At 35.6% G+C, this 26,480-nt stretch overlaps 1 protein-coding gene across 1 annotated transcript in view; it reads right to left on the bottom strand.

Annotated features, from left to right (window-relative positions):
• Nucleotides 1-614: 614 nt before the first annotated feature.
• rasgrf1 (Ras protein specific guanine nucleotide releasing factor 1) overlaps nt 615-26,480 on the bottom strand; it is a 34,862-nt gene continuing 8,996 nt past the window's right edge. The window contains exons 2-24 of the mRNA XM_016233050.1: nt 24,361-24,467; nt 21,490-21,637; nt 18,748-18,840; nt 18,088-18,104; nt 16,997-17,115; nt 16,297-16,457; nt 13,675-13,738; nt 13,296-13,438; nt 13,070-13,152; nt 11,980-12,228; nt 8,661-9,031; nt 7,717-7,836; nt 6,136-6,306; nt 5,935-6,041; nt 5,043-5,155; nt 4,835-4,895; nt 4,272-4,375; nt 3,805-3,889; nt 3,480-3,677; nt 3,179-3,258; nt 2,917-3,034; nt 2,760-2,828; nt 615-2,509 (exon numbers count right to left, since the gene is read on the bottom strand). Coding sequence (XP_016088536.1) covers nt 2,417-2,509; nt 2,760-2,828; nt 2,917-3,034; nt 3,179-3,258; nt 3,480-3,677; nt 3,805-3,889; nt 4,272-4,375; nt 4,835-4,895; nt 5,043-5,155; nt 5,935-6,041; nt 6,136-6,306; nt 7,717-7,836; nt 8,661-9,031; nt 11,980-12,228; nt 13,070-13,152; nt 13,296-13,438; nt 13,675-13,738; nt 16,297-16,457; nt 16,997-17,115; nt 18,088-18,104; nt 18,748-18,840; nt 21,490-21,637; nt 24,361-24,467 — 2,874 coding nt within the window. The 3' untranslated portion in view covers nt 615-2,416. The remainder of the gene's footprint in view (nt 2,510-2,759; nt 2,829-2,916; nt 3,035-3,178; nt 3,259-3,479; nt 3,678-3,804; nt 3,890-4,271; nt 4,376-4,834; nt 4,896-5,042; nt 5,156-5,934; nt 6,042-6,135; nt 6,307-7,716; nt 7,837-8,660; nt 9,032-11,979; nt 12,229-13,069; nt 13,153-13,295; nt 13,439-13,674; nt 13,739-16,296; nt 16,458-16,996; nt 17,116-18,087; nt 18,105-18,747; nt 18,841-21,489; nt 21,638-24,360; nt 24,468-26,480) is intronic.

The raw sequence follows: 26,480 nt of genomic DNA, 5'->3' as shown, positions 1-26,480 counted from the left end.
GAATAAGAGAGAGGGGAAAAAAGGAGGGGTGAGGCATATCTGGAACCTTAACAAGACAGAGAGTGTTTTCTAACAATAATTTAATACATTTCATCATTTAAAAGTTTAGTTCAGAAGTATCGTATCGGTATCGATACTGCCTTGAAAAATATCGGTATCGTATTGAATACAAAATAAGTGGAGTCGCCCATCCCTACTAGCCAGGAGCTGCAGCGTTGACATCACATGACCAGTTGTGTCACGCTAGTGAGTTACACAATAAGTTTAGCTTACATGCTTTCAGCCAGTGTTCAAGGCAAAAGTTTTTTTTTTTAATTTACACCCAATATTTTCCCTGAAATGTACCCTCTACTGTGTACATCAAAAGTGTCTGATATGATTTATGGCATGTCAAGCTGTGTGATACAAAAACTCTGTTCTTTTACAACAGAAATTAAATGGGCCACATGCAAACTATTTATAAAGTCTATACATTTTTAATGGATGCGTTTAAGGCAGCAAAATATCAGAGCAAACAAACACCGTTTGCTAAATGCATAAATGTAAATGCTAAAAACCTGCCGTTTAAAAAAAAACGAGGCCCGTATCGTTATACATTATACACTTATGACCCATTTTTTAAGCGAGCCAAATGAAGTGAGCATGACAAAAACCACATACAAGGAAGCAATATCCCCCTGAGATAGAATAGATTTATTAGCAAGAGGTAATCAGGAAACATACAGTTTATTTCATTGCCTTTCTTTTTCTTTTCTGTTCATTTCTTTTTTTGTACAAAAACTGGAAATATTTCCCAAGCCGTGGAAATAAACTTAAGGGTTGAAAGATAATTCTCATACCACTGGGTATTGCTAACAGCAAAATGTTTGTTTGTATGTTTATATATCATTTATAAGAGTATGTGCACATAGATGTACATATATATTATTCTTTTTAAAGTTTTTGGCTGATACAGTGTTGCATGCCTGCCACATGAGCGTTTAGTGTGTTTCCAGACTGTACATAGTAAAAATACATACAAATATTCACAGAATAAGCACTACATTACTATATTCCTGCTAAGAGAACGATTATAGACAGGATTACAGTATATGCAAAAACACTTTAAAGTCCTCTACCTCTAGATCATGGTTTCAAAATCACAAATCATATAGCATTGAGTGTGTAAGCATAGGATACAACGCTTTAAAAGTGCTTTAAACTAGTACATGTTAAGAAATACATAGGGCTGCATGTACAAAATATACAGAATACTTTTCTGTGTGGTGAGTTGACAATGTTTGTACAAAAATGTACCTTTTTTAGGTAAGGATGCAGAACCCTACGTCTTTATTCTAGGACTACAAAAATACCATTTGTATGCTGCAAGCGGGAAGGTCATTCACTTTTGATCATACTCTTAAACGGCAATGCATTTTACAAAGTGATATTCAGTCACGTTCCACAATCACTGGAACAGCAAGAAGGACATAGATTGTCTGTAAATGTACAATAGCTGGATAATCTGGTGTAGAAGGATATTGTTGAACCCAGAATACCTTTTTCCCAAAATGCTAAGAAATGTGGCTGTGAGCAACGGAAACATTACATGGGTAAACAATCACGAAACAATCAGTTTCAAAAAAATATAATGCAGATCTTGCTTCTTTTTGTGAAGAAACAGTATAATTTAGGGCTGAGGAAATCATTACAAATTTCTGCAAAATAAATTTTGCATGTAAGAACAGATCAAAATCCTTATTGGCCAACAGAAGACATATCCTATGTATTTTTTAATGTAATACAATTACCAAGCTATTCACTGTCTGTTTTATTAAGTCATGGCAAAACTGTTAATAAATATCATGGCAGTTTAAGCATGTCCAACTAACCCCTTGAGAAATCAAGGAACGGATGTTAATTATCGCAAACAAATAGATGAAAAATGCTGGAGTTGGTTCTGCGAAGTACAGTGACATGGAATATAATAGTATAACAGTATAAGTGTTTCTATATGCTTGGTTGTATACAGTAATATATCTGCTTTCTACATTGCTACATGGTATGCATATACTGTAAATTAGTTACATGCATCTATTAAAATCTCAAAATGCTCCTGCCGGCGTTTCATATTTCATTACGGTGATGTGGATGAGCCTGATCAATTAAATAGACAACCACACCTTGAACTAGGATTGTATCCTGTTGCAAGTACTGTTAAAAGCATACTTTGGATTTGGAAAAAATATTATTCTCTAAAGAACATAGGCTGAAATCAACGGTGAAAGATCTGAAACAATTAGGCAACATTTGGTTACGACTAAAAACAAGGAAACACATCCAGGAGTAATAATCATGTTACATAACAGAACACAAGGATGTATACTGTAGAGAGTGTGGTGTCTGTACATTGTGTAGACGTTAGGCAGAGCCTCTCTCAGTTGGGCACTTTAGGCTCAATTCTGAGAGAGGCTTCATACAGGCCTTCTTCATCCATTACTGAGCTTCTGTCCAGTAAATACAGTGCTGCCTGAAAGACAAAAACGTGACAGTTTCATATTGAATGTGATTCTTCAATGCAACCATGGCTCAATTCTCAATTCGAGTTTCCTACACTGCAGGTTCCAAAAGGATTTTTAGGGCCTTACTGTTTTTAATCTGAATATGATTATGTACAGAACAAAGCATACTCAAACTTAACCCCCAGTGTTACTAAGGCTAGTGCATGCTGATCATGAAACCCCACAATTGGGCAGTGCAGACCAATATCAGTTCAATACCTTTGGCTGGTAATCAATCTTGTATGCCGTTTGCTGAAACTGCCTGATTTCACGGATGATATGGGAAATCTGTAAAATAAAGGAAATATGATAACAAAATGATATCTATAACTCTTTCCCACACACGCATTAAAGAAATGCATATAAAAAGACCTACCATTCTCATTTTGGAAAAATTGACCAGGTTGTCCTCTGTGTAGTTGGGCGTCCCCTCCTCAATAAAGGCCAAATCAGTGAGGTACATTCCCAAATATGGCACACAGGGAGGGTCACAACTAGCAGAAATATTAGAAAAAAATGCAGTATTATGCATGCTATGGCAAAATAAAATAAATTATATCACCTATATGCTCAAATATAGAAGTCTGGCTTAAATTACAGCAACAAGTACTGACTTACTGCAAGTGATAAAAACATACTTTTTTAAGGCCTCTCTGAGGTTCTTGAATCTTCCTTCAGATGAGACCAACTTCTGCAGCTTGTCAATGACTGTTTTGGTCTTTGATTTAAATGAAATAATAAAGTGCGTTAAATGATTTCAGTCTGTATTCAGTTGTCACATACTTTCAGATCTAACATCAAATAAATGCTCATCAATACTGGATCAACAGGAGGAGTCCAGCAAATATTATTTTATTGTCTTAAACTGCACTGGCCCTACTTTAACCATAAAGTCTATTCATTTAATTTCAATGAGGGTTTTATCAGGCAGTTCCACACCTGTTTGGACACTTTGAGCCAGGTCTTCTTCAGACGGAAGATGGAGCTGCGATTGAGGGATGAGGTGATTTCCAGCACGGCATTGTAGTTATGGAGACAGCGGCAGATATCGGCCACTGCCACCCACTTCTCTATCACTGCTACCCGTACATTCACATCCTCACTGCACAGGATCTCCGTAGCGATCAGGTTACTGATCTTTAAAAGAGACAGAGGTATATCGACATTGTGTTCATTATGCTTTATTTGGAACAATGCAACAACAAATACACTGCAGCAACTTTGCGCTTAACTAGAACCAGATGTTTTCACATTGAACACTTACATCATTGAAGTGTTTTGTCGTTTTCATGATGTAAGGTGTCTTCTCATTCTTGTCGTTCTTCATCCACCCTTGACCAAAAAACTCCCTGTTCATGGCAATGAACATATTTGTGAGGAAAAACACATATTGAACAAATATTCAAGTATTAAGTTGAATCTAATCAAACAATGTCATTAAGGTTTGATTAACCCAAGATGAAAAATGGTCTATTCACCCTCATGTCATTCATGTCAAAGTTGTATGCAGAATTTAATTGACAGTCTATTGTATTACTTCAAAAGACTTCAATAGGCACAAGTCATATGGCAAGCACTGTGTGAAGATTCTTCAAAACGTATTTTGTGTTCAATGGACACAATGGGCATAAATGTTTGAAGCAACATTAATGACATACTTTTTATTTTTGTGTGAACTATCTGTTTACTCTCTAGTAAAGAATGAATACATTGAAACATAATCACACTCACTCGTATGGTATGACTTTGAAAACAAGGTGGTCCAGCAGGGTGAGCTGTTCTGCGATCTCCAGAGCCGAATGATTCTCAAAAGGCTCTGACGTTCCTCCTTCTGCCTATATAACAAACAATTAGTTAAACGAGATACTGAATAATGAATTTCAGCACAGTTTACACACCTTAATAAGTGGTGATATACACTACAAGCCAAAAGTTTTGAATCGTGAAAAAAAAAATCACAGATTCCACAAAACTATTTTACATGTTTTCATGGAGGATCAAATCAACATATTAGATTGATTTCTGAAGGATTATGTGACACTGAAGACTGGAGTAATGGCTGATGAAAATGCAGCTTCGCCATTACAGGACAAAATAATAAATAAAAAAGAAAACAAATATATTAAAATAGAAAACAATTGTAAAAACTAGTCATAAGATTGCTTCTTGAGCATAGTCTTCTTTCAAAAACATTAAACGATCTTTCGGACCCCAAAATATATTGGTAAGTTCTGATCGTTTTAGCAATGAAATGTTGAGTAATTTGGAGGATGACCCAGAATCTCCCCACTCACCATCTGCAGCACCTCCTCCAGAGAGATCTGATTGTCACCAGGATCCTCCTGTGTCAATGTCCTGTCCAAAAAAGAAAAAAGAAAAAAACCAAGCAAAACCACTGATTTAATTACAATAGTTTATTAGATTACATAAATCTAAAATACTGTAGGACAGGATAATCCACTACTACATGATTCTGTCAGGGTGTAGACAGACTCTACTCACCGTATGATGTTGGCAGCAGCTTTCCTTTCTTGGGTCAGAAGTTCAGGGTCATGCATCACCTCCTCCAGGAAACTAATCACTTTCATTTTGAGCTCAGTGTTGGTTTCAAAGTCCTACAAACATACACACACAATACACAGGTGTACAAAAACAAAAACGTTCTGCAGATATTTTTTATTGTCATTCATATGTTATGATGTTTTAACGTTTTATCATGTTTAAATCCATTCCACAGAATTCGCCACATCAAAATCAGTGCAGAAACTTGTCCTTCTGGGACAAATTATGACCCACAACTTGGACACAAAAAAATAAATACAATTCCATACTGCATTTTGTTTCTATTTGGTGATTTCTTATATTAAGTTTTACACTTTTAGAAATATTTTTTATTGTCATCTGTGGTTCCATGAAGAACTTTTGACATCAATGTAAAATGATTATTTAAAGGGGTCATATGATGCAATTTCAAGTTTTCCTTTCTCTTTGGACGTTACATTTCCGACGCGTGCTTGTGGTGTTCACAATGCACTGGGTCAGCTGGCCAATCAGAGCAGACTGCGCTTGTCAAAGGAAGGTGCTTTGTTGAAAACGACGTGTTTGAGAGAGGCGGGGCAGAGGACCTACAATAATGTACAGTATTTGAAAAATAATGTGTTTTTTGAACATTAAAGCATGTCAACATATTCTGTTACACCAAATACACAAAATAATGATCTTTAAAATAGCATCATATGACCCCTTTATTTAAGGGGGAAAATGTCCTTTATTAAAATGTTGATTTTAAGAACTGATCACTGAAAGGTTCTTTGGGAACCCAAAATGGTTCTTCAATGGCATTGCTACAAAACCCTTTTATTTTTAAGAGTGTATAATGTTTACTTAATCTCACCTGCGAGTGTTTGGACACCCAGTGCCTGAGGACATTGAGAACTCTGTTAGTTGCTGCTCGACGAATCACAAACTCCTTATCTCCGTTCCTCTGATCCGTGGGGAACCCTGATAACCAATCAAAATTCACATTAATCCCTCTTCTGCCAGGCAACAAATATCCACAGCCTATGAGTGTTTGAAACAGATTGCTGAATCCTACCTGTGCTTGCCAGAGACATGCGGCGGTACTTCTCCTTGGTTGGCGTGCCCTCGTTGGCACCTGCAGTGGCAATGGCGAAGGCAGAAGCAGCAGACAAGGCGCTACGGTTGTTATCCAGCTCCCGACAGGACGACATCACCATGCCATTGTTGTACGAGAACAGAGAGAATTCTGACCAGAGAGAAAGACAAGTAGCACACGCGATTGTTCAATGCATGTTTGGAGGTTAATTTAGCATTAATTTCAGAATTAGTCAGCTACTCATAACCAATTAAGAGATTTAAACAAATAAATCAAAGTTTTGCATACTTCAAGTGATAGCAAAATACTGGCATTTTCAATATGCAAAAAAGAAAAAGAAGAAGAAGAAAAAAAACAAGCATAGTTCAGTGTGCAAACATTAGGATAATTCTATCACTGTCAGTTACATTTTACAGAACATTTAATTAAATGTAAGTCAAAGCAATAAACCAATAAAAAGTCAAATTTATTATTGATAATACTAATAATATATAAAATAATGTTGATAATAATATAATATTAATGAAATTAATATCAATAATCAAGTAATATAGATCATTATAGGCTTTTTATGGCTGCAAAGTAATTTAACATTTTTATTAACAGTCAGTTTGCAACACCATCGGGCGATCAGAAATCTAAAAGCTGTTCTATAAAAAAGATTTTCAAACATTAATATTAAATATTTTAAGATTTTATATTTTTTATTAAATATTTTTAACCATAAAAATGTACAAAAATAAATAAATAATACAATTAAACAGCACAGTTAAATCTAAAATTATTTACAAAACACATTTTAACCTGTACTCTAAGATATTCAAGCTGAATTAATAATATAATATTACTGAAATTTTAACAAACCAGTAATATAGATCATTATACTAGTGCTGTTCATGACTGCAAAGTAATGTAGCAATTTTACCAGCACACTTTTTGCAACAGTTTCGATTGTGGCTTATTCAATCAGAATTATAATAAAGAATGTATTGTAATATAACAATTAAAACAATATAACAATTTGATTAACATTTTGCAACAGAGATAATCAGAAATCTAATAGCAATCTATTTTATAAGGACAATTTTCAAACATCAATATTAAATATTGTAAGAAAGTAAATAAATAAAATAAAAACTAAATAAATAAAAAGTAAACAGCACAATTAAGCCTAAAATGATCTACAATACAAAGTTTGAATCTGTACACTAAGAGATTTGCTTTACAGATACAGCGTGTACTTTAAAACATGAACAACACGTGGGAACAAAAAAAGAGCAGAATACAGCGATATCTCACATACAAAAATGCTAAGGAACGAAGTTTTTACATATAGCTAAATATGCAAACCTTTAACAACTGAATGTTACTGGACCTTTGCATTAAACACTCAGTTTCTCAAAACAAGCGAGCCTGCCATTTTGAGCCACTGATAAATGCAAAATTTGGCTGGTCTGAAGGGTGCAGGTGGCTTGTCAGCGTGAGATGCAGGTGCTCTGGTTTTCATGTCAGTGAGCGATAACAACATGGCAAGGAAGTCTAGGACAGAGTGTCTTCTACCTGAGGAGTTTTTGCATTTGACGTTTTTGGGAGTGGTGGGTGATTTGGTGGGCGACACTTCAGCCTCTGCCTCATCACTCTGGATCTGGTCGTTGTCGATTTCCTCCCTCACTGAAATGTCTAGAAAAGAATCAGTCATAGGCATTACAGTTATCCATATGCATAACATATCGAACACATGAAACATTAAAAACCCACCATATTATGACAGTTTGCTGTCTGCGTGTCAAAAAGTTGGTTCCAAGCTGATACTATGATTAAAAAAAGTTTGTATCCTTAATAAAACTAAAACCGTAAAAAATAAACATTTTCATTACTTGAAATAAAATAAACATTAACTGAAATCAAATATACACATAAAAAGTATTTTATTTCAGTTTGGAAACAGTTTAAATTTACGTTTAGTTAAGTTGAAGTATGGTACTAAAATTACTAAAACTAAATAAACAAAAACTAAAACCTTATAATAGAATAAAAAAGACAAAAACTAATAAAAATGATACAAGACACAATTATTGTGTTACTCATTTAATATAATATATATAAACGAATTCAAAATATTAACAAAAACTATAAAAGTGTATCAGTGTTACTAAAACAAATATTACTATCCAAAGTCTGTCTTGACTACTTGAAGGTACAAGCCATTGTTTAGTTTGTTATAACACACACACACACACACACACTCAAATATTCAGTAATATAAAAATACAACAAATACAAAAAAAATGTACAACAATGCATGTACTTTCTTATTTTTTTATTACAAATATTTTAGATTTTTTTTAATTATATTATTAATAAATATAATGAACATAATTTTTTTTAAATAAAGCACTGTTTTATTAGTTTATGCTGTGTTACTGTGTCAAGAAACAAAAATTTCTCTGGTACTGGTATCAACTACTGACATTTTGGTGAACTCATTTGCAGTATGACCTCACCTTGTTTGCACAGCGAAACCTCATCAGCTTTGTCAGTCTTGCCTTCACCCTCGTCAGGAATCTTGCTGGTGATGGGGCTGGACACGTAGAGCTTGTTGATGTCCAGCGTGGTCTTGCTGAAAGGGGACATGGAGGAGTACATGCTTGCATAGCCATTGGAGGAACAGCTAAGGGCAGCCAGGTCCAGAGCCTTCCCACCGGTGATGATGGGGATGTTGAGGGACAGTTTGCGGCGGCGGTTGGGGGACGAGGTCTTGGTAATGGCCAGCGGGGGTGGGGAGGAGAACTTGCGGCTGGCACGGGGCGACTTAGGTGGCTCTCCGTAGAGGAGCTTGTTGTTCTGGCTGCTCGCGAAAAACAGCTCCAGGGATCTATGTGTTGAAAAGAGCAGGAGGGAGGGTTGTTAATGACCATGTTGTCTTGATTTAAACCTCCTGAGGCTGTCAAACATGGACATGCAATTTCAGTTTCAAAAATTCAAATTAAATTTAAAGGTGAAATATACTACCATTTATTTTTAAGAATGTAATACTAGTACTCAGCAAGGGTGCATTAAATTAATTAAATGTGACAATAATAATGTTTAATATATATTTATTTATTTTAAATAAATGCTGTTCTTTTAAAATGTATATTCATTAAAGAATTCTGAGAGAAATGTATCACAATTTCCACAAAAATATTTAAACTTTGACAATAATAAGAAATGTTTCTCGAGCATCAAATCAGCACATAAGACCTGACACTGAAGAATGGAGTAACTGCTGAAAATCCAGCTTTGCCATCATAGGAATAAATTACACTTTAACATATATTAAAATAGAAAACAGTTATTTTAAATTGTAATAATTGTTCAAATTATTACTGTTTTTTAATGTATTTTTGTTCAAAACCTTGCTGAGCATAAGAGAGATCTTACAGACCCCAAACTTTTGAACTGTACTGTTTCAATACTTTCTGTCAATTCCAGCTAAATATGCAGATACAACAAGATAAGGAAGCCATTCAAATGATTTCCCTGAAATAAAATAATAATAAATAAAAAAATCACAAAAATATTATAATTAAATTATGATCAAAAAATGTATAAATATATATTAAAAAAACTATAATATTTTTTTTCCCGGAGTAAAGCATGCTCATTAAGTTCAAATGACAAAGACTTTATGTCATTTCATGTGACCAAATGGTTCGCTCAGATGATTGGTTGAGCAAATTATTGGTCATTTTGAATGAACCTCAAAGAGCTGTTTGTTTGAAGATCTGTCCAACCAATAGGATCCTGTTTGAAAACACTCATTATTTTCAGTTCAGTGTCACTACAGACATTAAATGACATGCTTCACCTTTACATGAGAGCAGATCTAGAAAACCACCATCGGCACATCACTAGCCTACAAAAAGACAACAGTTACGTATTTGCCTCTCATTGCAACTCATGATTTAGCTAATAATGGCTTCTCAACCCTGTGTGGTGTGCTCAGGGTATTTGCGCTGACAGAGAAAAGTGTCTCTGCGGAGCATAAACAGCCTACTCTTCACATCTCTCTATAAGGTTGGAGAGCGTTGCAGAGAAGCTTTCCCACACATCAAGCCACCCCTACACGTCATGCCTGCACAGAAATAGACCCACTTATGACAGTCTGGGTGACCGTTGGAGCTGAGGCAGGGCAGCTGAGCGGGGGAGGTCTGGGGAGGCATCACAGCCGTGCAGTCTGCCCAGGGGAGAGTGGGTGCTACAGGCTGTGGGTGTGTGGGAGGTCCCCGGCTCTTACCGATTTGCCTGGATCTCCGTCTCCAGAGCCAACCGGAGGAGGAGATGCAGAAAGCAAGACGAAAATACAGCGCGCATGTGAAAGAGAGAGTGAGAGAGGCTGTGCTGGCTGCAAAACGTGCACACTAAATATTTCATCTCGCAGATGCGGCACGGGCGGAGGGTGGGGTCCTGCAGCAGAGTGGCCGGTTGCTAAGGTGATGGTGACAGAGCCCTGCTGAGATGCTTCAGTCAGGCAGGCACGCAGGCGAGGAAGCAGGGCCCAATTACTGCTGTTTCCAGCAGAACACACACATACATAGAGCGGGGTGACACACATTAGTGTGACCTCTCGCAAGCCTTTAGCAACTCCAGCACATCTCACTACCTTCCCCTTTGACTTTCTCTCTCACTTTTCTCTCCTTTTATCCCATACGTACGCAGACGCTCGCTCGCTCTCACTATAGGGTGACAAACACTGGCGCGACCTCTCTCCTATCACACCGAACCAATTTTTTTGCTCATTCTCTCACACGAGAACACAAATCCAGCAAAGCAAAGACCTGGTGCTAAACTAAGAGCTGCATGTGCATTTATATATGTGCCAAGATACAAGTCCATCAAACGGCATAAAAAAAGCTGAGAATTAGGGATGGATCATGATAGGCCCTCCAACAACCAACTAAACAGGTTGACTACTTTTTCTAGACTTTTCTTATATTTACAGCACATTCAACAGTTTGTGTTTAATTAGATTTTTCTTTTTCTCTTTTTTTGGAAATTAATATTTTTTATTCAACAAGGATACATTAAATTGATCAAGAGTGACAGTATATACTTTTATAATGTTATAGAAGATCAAGGTTTTTTGAACGTTCTATTCATTAAAGAATCTTGATCAAATGTATCACGGTTTCTGCAAAAATATTAAGCAGCACAAGTTTTCAACTGTGATAATAAGAAATGTTTCTTGAGCAGCAAATCAGCATATTAGAATTATTTCTGAAAGATCATGTTACACTGAAGACAGTAAAGATTACGGCTACTAAAAATTCAGCTTTGCCATCACAGGAATAAATTGGATTTTAAAATCTATTAAAATAGAAAACAGTTATTTTAAATTATAATTTTTAAGAAGTAAACAAATTACTGAGAGCACCTTTAAGAAGGCATGTCAACTTTTAAAACCTGCATTTCATTTCATTCTTGCTCTATTCAGCTGTTTTTGCACACAAAAACGCCATAAATATTAGCTAAACATATCCCAAAAGCAACCTTGTCATAAAGGGCTTAAGACTGATTAGTCAACTACAAAACGCCATGCTGCTTTATTCAGTCGGCTTTATTCTAACATGTAAGTATGACGTTTTTAAGCTCAACTTAATCAGTATTGTAGACTGTAGACTGTGCTGAAAACAACACTCTTGCTACATGCTACTATGCACATGAGAGCAGTTTACAGTTTACATCTCTGTGCATGTCATGCTGATCAGACTGCCATTTGCAATAAAAACCTCTGTAATCTAATTTTTTGTATTCCAAAAAAAAAACAGATATGTGGCTCACCGGGCAGGTATGGCGCTGATAGGCTTCTTGTATATGGTGATGAGTTTGTCAAGGACTACGTCTGCGCTGGTGAACACACGGTAGGAGTGCAGGAAGGTGTTGAGGAAGTCGATGGAGAGGAAGCGCAGGTCAGTCAACCTCTCCAGCAGGCGTTCCACGCTGGCATAGCGGATCTGCAACACCTTACACGAGTTCATCATCTTGCTGAAGCGGATGTCCACGTCATCACAGTACAGACTGGCATCAGACCTAAACATGTGACACAGATTATTAGATGTTATTTACATATTTACAAAGTATCACTATTATGTCTCATTTGTCACCCCTGTTGTCTACATATTTGTATCAGTATCTGACATTAAAATTATAAATATATTTCAATCATGACAATGTTAATGTATTTGGTCTTGGCGGAACAGATCTGCTACGCTGCTGCTGAATTGCTGCTGCTGTTGGTTATTGCTGTAGTTGTAGATTATTGTAGTACAGGAACTTGCTACAGCCAATGCATATGGCGATACGGTGCCATGAGTATTTAAGACATACTGCTGCTGCACAAATAGCATATAAAATAACCCCATAGCAGATCTATACAGGTGGAGCTGGGGAAGGTGGAGGGTTTCAGAGAACTCTGAAAGCACGCTGCAGGAATCTCAAGTGAATGCTAGCCAGCCATATAAATGCAAGGCAGTAAGCTCATTGGCTACATATGCAGCATGAACCAATCAGCTTGTGCCAAGTCGTTTAACTCTCTGAATTTCATCAGTTATGTTAACACCCCGTCAGAATGCGCCATCTAGAGTTTCATGACTGAACTATATATATATATATAGTTTAGCCACTAGCAACAATCACATTTTAGATCAAATTCATACTTTTGTAATACTGTATGCAGCCTTGCAAAGTTAGAACATGCTCATGTATTAAGCTTCTCAAAATGTGTCAAGTGCCATTAAAAGTTGATGTATGACTGTGAATAAAAAACAGGCTGATCTACTTAATGCAGAAACTGACTATGTTTTATAGACATTTACTAACATTTCTATGCTGGAAAAGCATAGTTACTTCCAGTGGGAGAAGAAGTGCTTACTTGATCATCTGGGGCACAGTGACTTTAGAGTTCTCCTCAAAGGCATTCATCATCAGCCCATTACAACGAATATTATCTATGCACTATAGTAAAGAGTGAGAGAGAGAGAAAGAGAGAAAAAAAGAGTGTGAGGACAGTATTTGAACCACAGGACGTGAGTAAAAGGCGAAGGTCTTGCCCAGGGCTGTGTGGATCACTCAGTGTTATCTGACGTGAGCAGACATGCCTGGCTGATGTCACTGGTCCAGGCTGACTTCTCTTGCCGCGAGGAGGCCACCAGGATGATGGTGAAGGACTGGCTGTCTTTGGGCTCCACCACAATCTTAAAATCCAGGTGCTCCATGTCCTGACCGCTCTTGTCTGACTTGGCTGAAGAGAAAAATGATAACTTAGTGAGCCTCTGGAATAAATCTAGTGGAGGTCTATTGTGATTAGATTTGTGGTCCGATCTACTTCCATAACATGTCCATATCAGTGGCAACTGATGCTTCTCAAAAGCGGGTAAGTACAGAGGTCTCTTATCAGTGTCAAAATGTCAACTCTCTTTTGTTATTGCAGATATTTTATGGTATGCTTAAGATTAAATCAAGAGTTTTGATACGTACACTCGTCATCTGTGCCCTCTGGTTCCTCTATCAGTGTGCAGTCAATGAGCGACACCACTCCATTCTGCCATCCAGAGACAAGTAACAGTCAGACATGCTCTGAGAATCTATCAAATAATCAATAGCAGCCGTACTAAAACAGTGATTACTGTGAGGATCTCCTTCTTGAATTTCCCTAAAGACCAAGAGCAATAGTGGCTTACTGAATGTGGTAAAATTACAGTCAGCTGAAGGTGGTAATCACCATTTTCTGGGCACAACATAACATTTCACTGGTTTAACAACACACCAGATACATTCAAAAATTATCCTCTGAGAAATTAAGAAACATTGTATATAAATAACAAAAAATAAAAATAAAATAAAATGTAAAAATGATCTGAATTATATGTCTCTATAAATAGTTGAAGGCATATTTCAAGTGTTTTTTTATATTAAAAGGGGTACTTCTGCTTAGCCTGCGACAGCACATATTTTAATATGATACCATACTACACATGGTGTATAAATAAAATAAATAAAATATTAGAAAGGTTAAATTAGGTTTAAAAATATTTTTGAAAAAGTTAATAATATGCTGGTCATTCATTAAAACATTATTATTATTATTGTTGTTGTTGTTGTTATTTAATTAATTAGATAATTAATATTATATTCTATTATTTTATTTATAAGTGGCAATGCATATTTAGCATAATTTTATTATTATTATAGTCTATTAATTTCATGTTATATTACATTTATTTTATTATATTTCCATGTGGCAAAGTTAATCTCAAAAATATTTCTAAAAAGGTGATAACTTGTTGGTCATTCTTTAAAAACAATTATTGGCTGCAATTATTATTACAAATTATTAATAATACTATTAATATAATAATTATAATAATAATATTTTATTTAAAAATATTTTATTCTATTAATTTTAGATTATTTTTATTATTTTATTACATTTTAATGGCAATGTTTATTTTTGCAATTTAATTGAATTTCTAACAATTCTAAGTTACTTCACCTCCTAAGAAAAGAATGAAAACAGGTTTAAAACTGTCCTACCATATATATCTATACTTATACCATACTACCATATTTATCTATATATATACTTTTTTTGAGATTGTGTATTAACGAACCTTGGTGAGGTGTAGTTTTCCTCCAGAGCCTCTAGTGCAGATAATCAGATGCTTGGAGAAGAGGAAACACTGCCTCTCTCCCTCCTTCTTCAGAGACAGAGAGCCCAGTCGGCCACGGGTGATCTTGCCCTTCTCACTCATGGGCACTTGTATCAGAGATCCTGAAAAACAGGCATGTAGGGGCAGGATACGTTAGCGTTGCAGGTAAGGCTGGGAAATGAAGAACAGACAAATACTATGCCAGCACAAGGGGAAATACTGGATTGACATATGCTCTTATCAGTTTCCTCGTGTCTTCATATCCTGCAGCGCGTCAGTGACTTTTCCGATCCTGGGCTCAACACCAAGTTTGACTGGTAAAAATGTGATTACACTTGGAAATGAAAGAGTTGGTCTGGTCTTTGAACGCACTGTGTTCTACGGAGACTAGCAGGATTAGGGCACCCAATCCTTTTGAGTTAACACTCCGCTTTGTGCTGGCAGGGAAAAGAGGGCAGCCCAGAAAAGCCTTGGAGTGGGAAGGGGAGAAGAGGGAGGTGGGGGGCTTGACAATAAGAGGTGATAAGAATGACAGTTTGCAGAAAAGAACAGAAGGAAAGGAGAATCCAAACGTCTTCTTATCAGGGATCTATGACCCCTTTCAGCAGAGCGCTCAGGAGGATTTGTGTGTGTGTGTGTGTTGGGAGTTCACCTTGTCTGACAGAGGGAGGTGGGGGGCTTGACAATAAGAGTAACAAGAGTGACAGTTTGTAGAAAAGAACAGAAGGAAAGGAGAATCCAACTGTCTTCTTATCAGGGATCTGTGGCCCCTTTCAGCAGAGCGCTCAGGAGGATTTGTGTGTGTGTGTGTGTGTGTGTCCTTGTCTGACAAAGGTTTGGCTAGGTTTGAGGAGAATCTCACAGCCCTCCACAGCCCTCCACGATCTTAATTAATTGATTAATTAGACAATTATATTATATTCTTTATTATGTTATTTCCAAGAAGCAATGCATATTTAGCATTATTTATTATTATTATTGTTGTTGTCTATTAATTACAGTTTATATTATATTTATTTTTATTATATTTCCATGTGGCAAAGTGAAATCTTATAAAATCATATAAAAGTTACTTAATCTCAAAACTACTTTTAAAAAGGTGATAATTTGTTGGCCATTCATTAAAAACAATTATTACTACAAATTATTAATACTACTACTACTACTACTACTACTAATAGATTATTTAATTTTTAATTTTATTCTGTTATTTTTAGATTATTTTTAGTTTTATTTTACTTTATTACATTTTAATGGCAATGTCTCTTTTTACAAGTTCATTGAAAAGCTAACAAATCTAAGAAAAGTTCCCTCATCTCCTAAGAATGAATGAAAACAAAAGAATGAAAAATATGTGCTGAAACAGCTTTAAAACTGTCCTGGCATATATATCTTCTTCATACCACCCCAGCCTAGTATGCACTGTGTAATGAAGTGCATGAGGCTTCACCTTGGTGAGGTGTAGTTTTCCTCCAGAGCCTCTAGTGCAGATGATCAGATGCTTGGAGAAGAGGAAACACTGCCTCTCTCCCTCCTTCTTCAGAGACAGAGAGCCCAGTCGGCCACGGGTGATCTTGCCCTTCTCACTCATGGGCACTTGTATCAGAGATCCTGAAAAACAGGCATGTAGGGGCAGGATACGTTAGCGTTGCAGGTAAGGCTGGGAAATGAAGAACAGACAAATACTATGCCAGCACAAGGGGAAATACTGGATTGACATATGCTCTTATCAGTTTCCTCGTGTCTTCATATCCTGCAGCGCGTCAGTGACTTTTCCGATCCTGGGCTCAACACCAAGTTTGACTGGTAAAAATGTGATTACACTTGGAAATGAAAGAGTTGGTCTGGTCTTTGAACGCACTGTGCTCTACAGAGAATAGCAGGATTAGAGTGCCCAATCCTTTGAGTTAACGCTCCGCTTTGTGCTGGCAGGGAAAAGAGGGCAGCCCAGAAAAGCCTTGGAGTGGGAAGGGGAGAAGAGGGAGGTGGGGGACTTGACAATAAGAGACTTGACAATAAGAGTAACAAGAGTGACAATTTGTAGAAAAGAACAGAAGGAAAGGAGAATCCAACTGTCTTCTTATCAGGGATATGTGGCCCCTTTCAGCAGAGCGCTCAGGAGGATTTGTGTGTGTGTGTTGGGAGTTCACCTTGTCTGACAAAGGTTTGGCTGGTGTCTAGGAGAATCTCACAGCCCTCCACGATCATCCGCTCGATAGCGAGGTTCTTCCTAATGTTCTCCGTCTCGCTAACCTCATCGTGCATGATTCTGTGGAGGTACATCATTTTAGCACTCACAGCTCTTATTTTTATGTAACATACAAATCTTCAAATGTTTTTTTTTTAACAGAAACCAAAAATAATAATAATAATAATAAAAAAATTAAATTAATTTGCGAGAATTTTGATTTGATTTTAGTTAGCTCGGGAGTTATGCAAATATAGTTTACTTATATGTATATAACTAAAACATAACTATGTAATTTTTTTGTATATTGCATATTTTAATATATATTTTAAAATATATTGTACTAATACATTTCACACTACATTTTCAAGACTTTAAAACTAAATAAAATAAAATATAATGGCCATATATTAATTTGATCAATTTATATATTGCATACTTTAAAATATAGTATATTAATATATTTTTAAACTAAATTTTCATGACTCCAAACTGCATAAAATCAAATAAAATGGCAACAAATGTATTTTATTATTTGCATATTACATATTTTAACAAATATATTAAAACATATTATATTAATATATTTAAAACTATATTTTCATGTCTCCAAAAATAACTAAAATCAAATAAAAATGGCCACAGATTAATTTTAGTTTTAGACTCGACTTCATTAAACATGAAAATGCCACTAGATAATACTAGCAATAACACTAGATTGTAAATTTAAGAAAATGTCACTTAAATGATAATGATAAATTTAAAATGATAAATTTAAATGATATAATTTAAGACACTAAGTTTGACATTAAAAAGTCATCATAGTTGTTTTCAATGTGAAGCTTATTTTAAAACGTTGGAAGCATTTTTTAGCATTGCAACAAGTTCAGTGAAGAAAAAAAAAAGCAAGATGGATGACGAGGTGAGTGGTTATAAAATATTTAAATATATAAATAATTCACTTACTGTATATTTTAATAAATGTTGAAAATTATCCATAGAAATATGTATTGATTTAATCCAATATAGAGTTGTGGTCATAAATTTACAAACAGTACACCTTGCAGAATCTGAAAAATGTAATAATAAAAATTGCTTGTTTAAATGTAGTACTGCCACGAATAAGCAATTTCACATAGCTGTAGCGAATCAGCTCATGGGGAAATATGAATAATTAACCATAACTAGTTATAATTAACTATTCATATTTTAGATCCACTGTAGATATTTAGCTGACCACTCAGGGTCAACTGTCTTGTCAATTCTAAGACGTTAATTTCCTGGTTAAGGGAAATAACTGAAAAAAAGCAAGATGGATGACGAGGTGAGTGGTTATAAAATATTTAAATATATAAATAATTAACTTACTGTATATTTTAATAAATGTTGAAAATTATCCATAGAAATATGTATTGATTTAATCCAATATAGAGATGTGGTCATAAATTTACAAACAGTACACCTTGCAGAATCTGAAAAATGTAATAATAAAAATTGCTTGTTTAAATGTAGTACTGCCACGAATAAGCAATTTCACATAGCAAATGTTTATACCTATAGTCCACAAAACAAAATTATACCTAATTTAAACCTAAATTAAAAAACAAATGAACTCAGTCACTTATGTGGTTCTATGACAGTTAGGATGCTGCCTACGTAGGCAGCTCACTAGGTTTTGGACTAGAGCTGTGTAATTCAAAGTCAAAGTCTTACTTTCTTGATTTTCTTGATTTCTGAATCATCATCGCTAGGAGCAGTGGTGGGATTCGACTGAATCTTCTCATTGTCTTTGAGCATTGCTGCAATCTGCAACAAAACAGAGATAAAAATGGCAGTCAACACTTCCTTTGCAAAAAAGTTCCTTCCCTCACTTCTTCCCAGCATGCTGACAAAGTGATTGAGTCAGGCCAAATAAGTGTCAGCACAGTGTGGCACAAACACTCGCCCTATCAAAGCTCTCAGATGCCGCTCGGGTATTTTCAGATGCTTAGGGTGCACAAACTTTCAAATTATTACATGGCCCTGCAATTTGAAAGGGAAACATTGGGGACACAAAAGAGACGGGAGCTAGCCAGCACAGTCTGTAGGTGAGTGCTCCATTTATTGGACGCGGACTGAAAGAGTTTATTATGCTGTGGACCAAGGATGCGACTCACACAATACATCTGGGGTCATGCATATTCAGCACACCATTTCATACAGCCAGCTCCATTTGCACTTTAAAGTAAAATGACTATTTGATCTGGCTGATGAAGTATACAGCAGGGATCATAGTTCTCCTGGAGAGCCGTTTTTTATGAGCAGAGATGCAAAGTGAAGTGCAAAGTAGTCTAGAGAAAGCTCTTCAAAACCAAATGCTTCTCACACCACTTTTCATTCTCTCTATCCTTTTCCTTTTCAGAAAAGAAATGAGCATGTAATTTGGGTCACGATAATTGACTAGTCATCCAACAACTGACTAGTCGATTAGAGGGGCAGAAATTTTTTTTGTGTGCGTATCTGCACTCTTTCAATATTAGTTACAGTAAATTATTGTTCTTGTTTTGCAGACTAATGGCTCATGGTACTTGCTTAGCACATCATTAGTCAATTAGCCAAAAATCTTAAATTCTACATTTTCATTCACACAAAAGGCGTCCGAAATCGTGTACTGTCCTACATTTGAATTTGAATTTACTTTGCGACAGTTAAAAAAGTATGTTCTACATAGTAAGAATTTGGGTAGTATGAATGAAATTCGGACATACTACATCCGCCATGTTGTTACAGTCACATGACCTACATGCGTCAGTTGCGCCGCTTCACTGCCATTCATAAATCCTTTCCTGTGGCCTCATGGGATAGTAAAGTGTCCATCGAATGGGCACTTCAGAATCCGGGAGAAAGAAGTAGGTCATCCGGGGTACTTTTCGCCTACTGTTTTTCGTATATGCTATAAATTCGGACATACTACTCGCCTCACATACTGTTTTTCACATTCTATATAGTAGGGAAGTATGCGATTTTGGGCGCAGGGATTGTGTTTCTGTTTGATCAGGCATTACAAACTGCCACCCCACACTTTAAAAATTAAAGTAAAAACCTGTTAATTGGTTAACTGTAAGTTACCTTACTTTACCAAAACTGTAAATGGTTTAAAATGTAACATTTATGGTTTTTAGAGCTACAAACTGGTTATCTGTATATTTTAAAGTAAACAGCAGATTTTGACAGAAGTAGATTGGTATATTAATATTATATGACTTTATTGTTTTATTGTTGGATTATTGTTTTATTGTCAAATTTATGAAATTTAGGGTAAAAAAGTATGTTCTACATAGTAAGAATTTGGGTAGTATGAATGAAATTCGGACATACTACATCCGCCATGTTGTTACAGTCACATGACCTACATGCGTCAGTTGCGTCGCTTCACTGCCATTCATAAATCCTTTCCTGTGGCCTCATGGGATAGTAAAGTGTCCATCGAATGGGCACTTCAGAATCCGGGAGAAAGAAGTAGGTCATCCGGGGTACTTTTCGCCTACTGTTTTTCGTATATGCTATAAATTCGGACATACTACTCGCCTCACATACTGTTTTTCACATTCTATATAGTAGGGAAGTATGCGATTTTGGGCGCAGGGATTGTGTTTCTGTTTGATCAGGCATTACAAACTGCCACCCCACACTTTAAAAATTAAAGTAAAAACCTGTTAATTGGTTAACTGTAAGTTACCTTACTTTACCAAAACTGTAAATGGTTTAAAATGTAACATTTATGGTTTTTGGAGCTACAAACTGGTTATCTGTATATTTTAAAGTAAACAGCAGATTTTGACAGAAGTAGATTGGTATATTAATATTATATGACTTTATTGTTTTATTGTTGGATTATTGTTTTATTGTCAAATTTATGAAATTTAGGGTAAAATATACAGGTACCAGTATGCCATCCTGCAATACCTAAAACACCTTGTCACCATATATTTTATATTTTACACCACAGCTGCTGTTTTTCTTTATTTTTTACAGTACATGATAAACCTTTAAAATATATTCTGTATCAAAACATCAAATTAAATAGTGTTTAGTTGTTATTTGTAAGTTAAAATGTATTTTAGTTTAAGTTTTTCCAATTATACTAGTTTTTATTTTTTAATTCACTTATTTCATAATGCCAGTATTAACCACTGCGTTATTTTCAATTCTGTTGTGCAAACACATCTTATGTAAACCATGTGCAGGTGAACCTGAAACCAACCTTTTTATACAGGGCTTCCTTAAACAAGTTGACTAGCTGTTCAAACAGTGCATCTACTATTTAGTTTTGCACTTATTTCCCAGACAACATTTTCACTTCAGAGAGACAGAATCAACTTGATATACAGTAAAATTGCTGATATATTCGACTGGATTTTGGCATGTTCACTATAGATAAACAATCCCTACTGCACTTTGAATTACAAATTTTACCTCTGATTTTAGACGTTCAATCTCGATCTCCCCATCTTCTATCTGTTGTCGAAGTTGCTTAGCAACTGTTTTCTCGGTCTCCACGATTTGGAGTAGATGGAGGTACTTCTGCATGAGTGTTTCATGCTCGGTGGCCAGGTTTCTGTAGCTGCACACAGAACACACACACACACACACACACACACATGTCGGTATTGTCCTCTTACGGGGACTCTCCATAGGCATTATGGTTTTATACTGTACAAACTGTATTTTCTATCGCCCTACACCAACGCTAAGCCTACCCCTCACAGAAAACTTTGTGCATTTTTAGATTTTCAAATAGATTTTCAAACAAACCATTTAGTAGGTCTTTTAAGCCTTTTGAATTACGGGGACACACGTAGTGTCCTCATAAACCACCTTGATATTGTAATACCTGTGTCATACCCATGTCATTATACAAATTTGTGTCCTCATAAACCACCAAACCAGTGCACAGACACACACACACACATATTGTGATTACAAACACACACATATTCACATCCATGCACAAAGGCATACAGGATACAAATACAAACATGAGTGCGCACACACTCCACACAATGAGGAACATCACGTTATACTAGAAATAAAGCTCATTAGCAGAGACACAGTGTTAACACGTAACCCCATAAGCACACACTTTATCAGAGCAAACTGTGAATGCTCAAATTCAACAATTAAACAGAATTGTTGGAGCAACGCTTATCTCAAAACAGCAAGCAAATCCAGACACCTTCATGTTTATGCACACAGATTTAGAACTGCTGCAGGGCATCCAGAGATAAACAGCCAAAATAGTCCTCCAGTACAGATTGAGACCAGAACGGAGCACCATCCACCCTCATCACAAACACAGACCTGCTCTTCAGAACCACTTCTCCTTAAAAATAAACTAGACCTGATTATGAAAGAGTATCTTTTGAGCATATATTATTTAATACCTGCAAAACGTATATGTTAAGCTGTTAATTATATCTGCTGTTACTTAATTGGTAAAATAATCAAATGCATGAACCACACATATAGTCCAAACATACACTATCATTCAAAAGTTTGGGCTTGATAAGATTTTTTAAAATGTTTTTGAAAGAAGTCTCTTATGCTCACCAAGGCTGTATTTATTGGATCAAAAATACAGTAAAAAAGCATTAGTATTGTGAAATGTTATTACCATTTAAAATAACTTTTTTCTATTTGAATACATTTTATAATGTAATTAACTCCTGTGTTGGCAAAGTTGAATTTTCAGCAGGTATTACGCCAGTCTTCATTGTCACATAATCCTTCAGAACTCATTCTAATATGCTGATTTGGTGCTCAAGAATTTCTTATTATCAATGTTGAAAACAGTTGTGCTGCTTAATATTTTTGTGGAAACTAATACATTTTAAGTATTCTTTGATGAATACAAAGTTCAAAAGAACAGCATTTATTTGAAATAGAAATCTTTTGTGACGGAAAATGTCTTTACTGTCACTTGTGATGGAATTAATACATGCTTGTTGAATAAAAATATAATTTTCTTTCCAAAAAAAAAAAAAAAAACCCAGCAAAAAACATTGAAACATTGTAGTGTATAGTGTCTTAGTAGTGACAATAGAAATAAGTGATGTAAATTAGTCAAAGAAGTGACGAAAGTCACTGATAATGTGGATGTGTTTAGCAATTTTATATTATAGCATGCTTTTTAGTGCTATTGCATCAAAATGAAGAGCAAATAATCATGGTTAGGTGTCTTATTAAAGCTGACAAAAAAGGATGATGGGATATGCAGTTTTGTAACACAGACCTCATTAACCTGTAGTGTATTTTATCAAGCTTTACTGCTATTATACATAAAATGTTAATGTTTACAAACTAAATTGCATAGTAAACAATCAAAATTACATCTTATTATACTAATGCGATATGCTATTATTTGCTTCCACTATGATTCTCAAAACTCAGAAAGTCTTGGTTCAAAGAAAATCCTGATATGGTTGTGTCAATTCATGCAACAAGGCTCACACAAAAAGACTAAGAAAACTACTAAATCACAGTAAGTAATAAATCACAGACCATTTTGTTTTCTGTTTAGTTTTTAGTTTAAGTGCAAAAATGCACAATTCTTTCACCTTATAAAACAATTGGATATATTTTTGAAACAGTATATTGTATATAAATGTACAGTATTTCTCTTAACAGGGTTAACCCTTTATGCCTTAACTCCTACATGAACATAAACAAACTGAAAACATATCAAAATGCACATTTGTCCTTGACTGCATTACGGCTCTTTGTTATTAAAGGCACAACATGTTGTGCTTTGTTTGTTAGTTCCCAACAGAGAATTCAAATTCGAAGTTCATTACTAAAAACAAACAATATTCCCAACAGAACCTCTGCAACATCCAAGACTGCTTAAACAAGCTTCAGGCTAATTATAGATAATGAGACATGGAATCTGTCCACTTCGCAAAAAGAATCCTCCTCTTCATTTATTTTCCCCCTTCACATTAAACTGTGTGAATGGATGAGTATATGGAGCATAAACTAAAGCAGAGAATCCTGCCATTATGAGAAGACAGTCTTCTTTTCTCTGTAGGCAAGTTCTTGTCTAAATCAACTCATTCCTAAGCACATCCCAACAAAGCGGGAAAAAACGTACAAGGACTGAACTTACAGGATTTGGATATAAATGCACATAAATGTATATTTCTGCAAAAAACAGAGCATATGCATAACCAAAACAGGCTACAGTAGCAACAAACATGGTAATTTAATCTCTTTTCCTTCCTGTCGACTGAAGTAGACAACAGTATATATTATTATTTTTTTCAAATTTCACTGAAAGAGTTTACTTACCTGGCATGTGATATTGCTGCCACCCATTCATCGCAGTCCTTAACATCTTCTGTACGAAGCTCCAGAGCCTTCTGATTCTCATGGCTGAAGCTGACTGTGAAATAATACTGTAATACAGAAAGAATAGAAATACATTTTAACTACAATACTACACAAAGAATCTCACTTACTACAGTGATGGATGAAATATGAGCCAGTCAGAGTTTATCTTAATCACCAATAAATACAAACATGAAAAAAGAAAACAAAAAGATGGTGTGTAATATATGTCTAATTTTTAATTTAATATATTTTATATTTAAATTATTCCTGTGATGGTAAAACTAAATTTTCAGAAGCCATTACTCCAGTCTTCAGTGTCACATGATCCTTCAGAAATCATTCTAATAGGCTTCTTATTATCAATTATTTCTTATTATCGATATCGATGTTAAAAATGCTTAACATTTTTTATTGAAACCGTGATACATTTTTTTTTAGGATTTTTGATATATAGAAAAAAAACAGCATTTATTTAAAAACCACTAGAAGGTCTCTCAAATTCACTGAGAGGACCTGTGAATTTGAACTGCATTGGGCATTGCAAGAAACTGATGACAATTAGCACAAATGAATAAAAACCATGTTTAAATAACAAGGCTTTGTGCAGTGAACAGCATTTTTTGACAGTTTTGAATGTGGCATTTCAATGAATCTTCCAGTAAAATGATCAGCAGCCCAGCATCTCAGGATGGTACAACATAAAATATGGACAGGAAAATCCTTTGCATATGCAAATACGACACAGTATTCCATGCATAACCTCAACAAGAACACGAGAAATAATGAACTGCATGCTTCCACCTCCCTGATTTTTCGGACTGATGACTGAGAAGGCACGAAGAGTTCAATGAACACAGAAAGGATCTGCTGGGTCTGAGTGGATGTGCTAAGGGAAACTTCCCTGTGCCTGAGATAGCTCCAGTTCTCCAGAGGAATACCATAAAACATGTAAACTGGGAGGATGGCACATTACATAACTGTATGCTACCTGTTACCTAGCAACTCTGTGCACTAGTGGCTATGGCTCTGTATGTGCTACCCGTTTCTCTCCATTTCAGAAGGCCAGGCCTTAGCACCGAATCCCCAACAACCTCAATTTCTGCTGCACGGCAGACCTTCAAGACCCCTTAGCGCTGCTAAATTACATCACAGTCATTTGTCTCATACAGTGGAGACCCACTGAAAGCAGGAAACAAGTGATTGAGGGTGCAAATGCACAGATCCTTATAATATATTTGGCAAACAGTACTTAACTTATTATTCAAATAAAAGGCTTGAATGGGCATCTCAGTGTTGTTTCTCTCCGTTTCAACACATTTACCCATACGTCAATCAATTCTTCCGATTTCTGCAGATTTTTCCATACAATCCATGCATGAAATGTAAAAAATTCTAGATGGTCTAATAGGTCTGTCCATTATTTAAAAACCCAAGTCACAAAATAACATGTAAGATCTGAACTGGCTTCAAATGACTTCAAGTAACCATTTTAGCTAAACTATATAATAAATACATTATATCAGATTTCAAAGATCACATAAAAGACTAAACGTATTTGTCAATGTCATCCAGTTTTCTTCTACAGTGCCATAAACAACCAAACCTTCACCGTAACAACTTTAATGATCAACTTTACTACTGTTGCTGTCTGCCACAGATAGGTTTGCCAACTGTCCCGTATTAGCCAGGACATCAAATATATTGGGCTTAATTGATGTTTCCCTTACGTGACCTCCATTGTCCCGTTTATTGACTGCTACGCTGCTCTAACCACTGATTGATACAACAGCAACAGCAGCAGCAGTGCTGATCACGACACTTGACTTGAGAATGATCACAGACACCTGTCATCATCCAATCACAATTTGTGTGTGTGTGTATATATATATATATCAATTTCACAGTTCTCAAATTCATTCATGTGTAACATTCTATAAAGCTTGACTGAGAGAGCATGAGTAAATAAAGTGGGCAGGGCTTAACAAACAGTCAATTGTTGTTGATCGCAGGTGCATTTAGGGATTTACCACGTTTACTGCACCAAGCAGTGAATAATTGGAATGAAGGCTAAAAGTCTG

Source organism: Sinocyclocheilus grahami, unplaced genomic scaffold (assembly GCF_001515645.1).
Source record: "Sinocyclocheilus grahami isolate Dianchi unplaced genomic scaffold, SAMN03320097.WGS_v1.1 scaffold424.1, whole genome shotgun sequence".
NCBI classification, from domain to species: Eukaryota; Metazoa; Chordata; class Actinopteri; order Cypriniformes; family Cyprinidae; genus Sinocyclocheilus; species Sinocyclocheilus grahami.
This window is presented reverse-complemented; position numbering and strand designations above follow the sequence as displayed.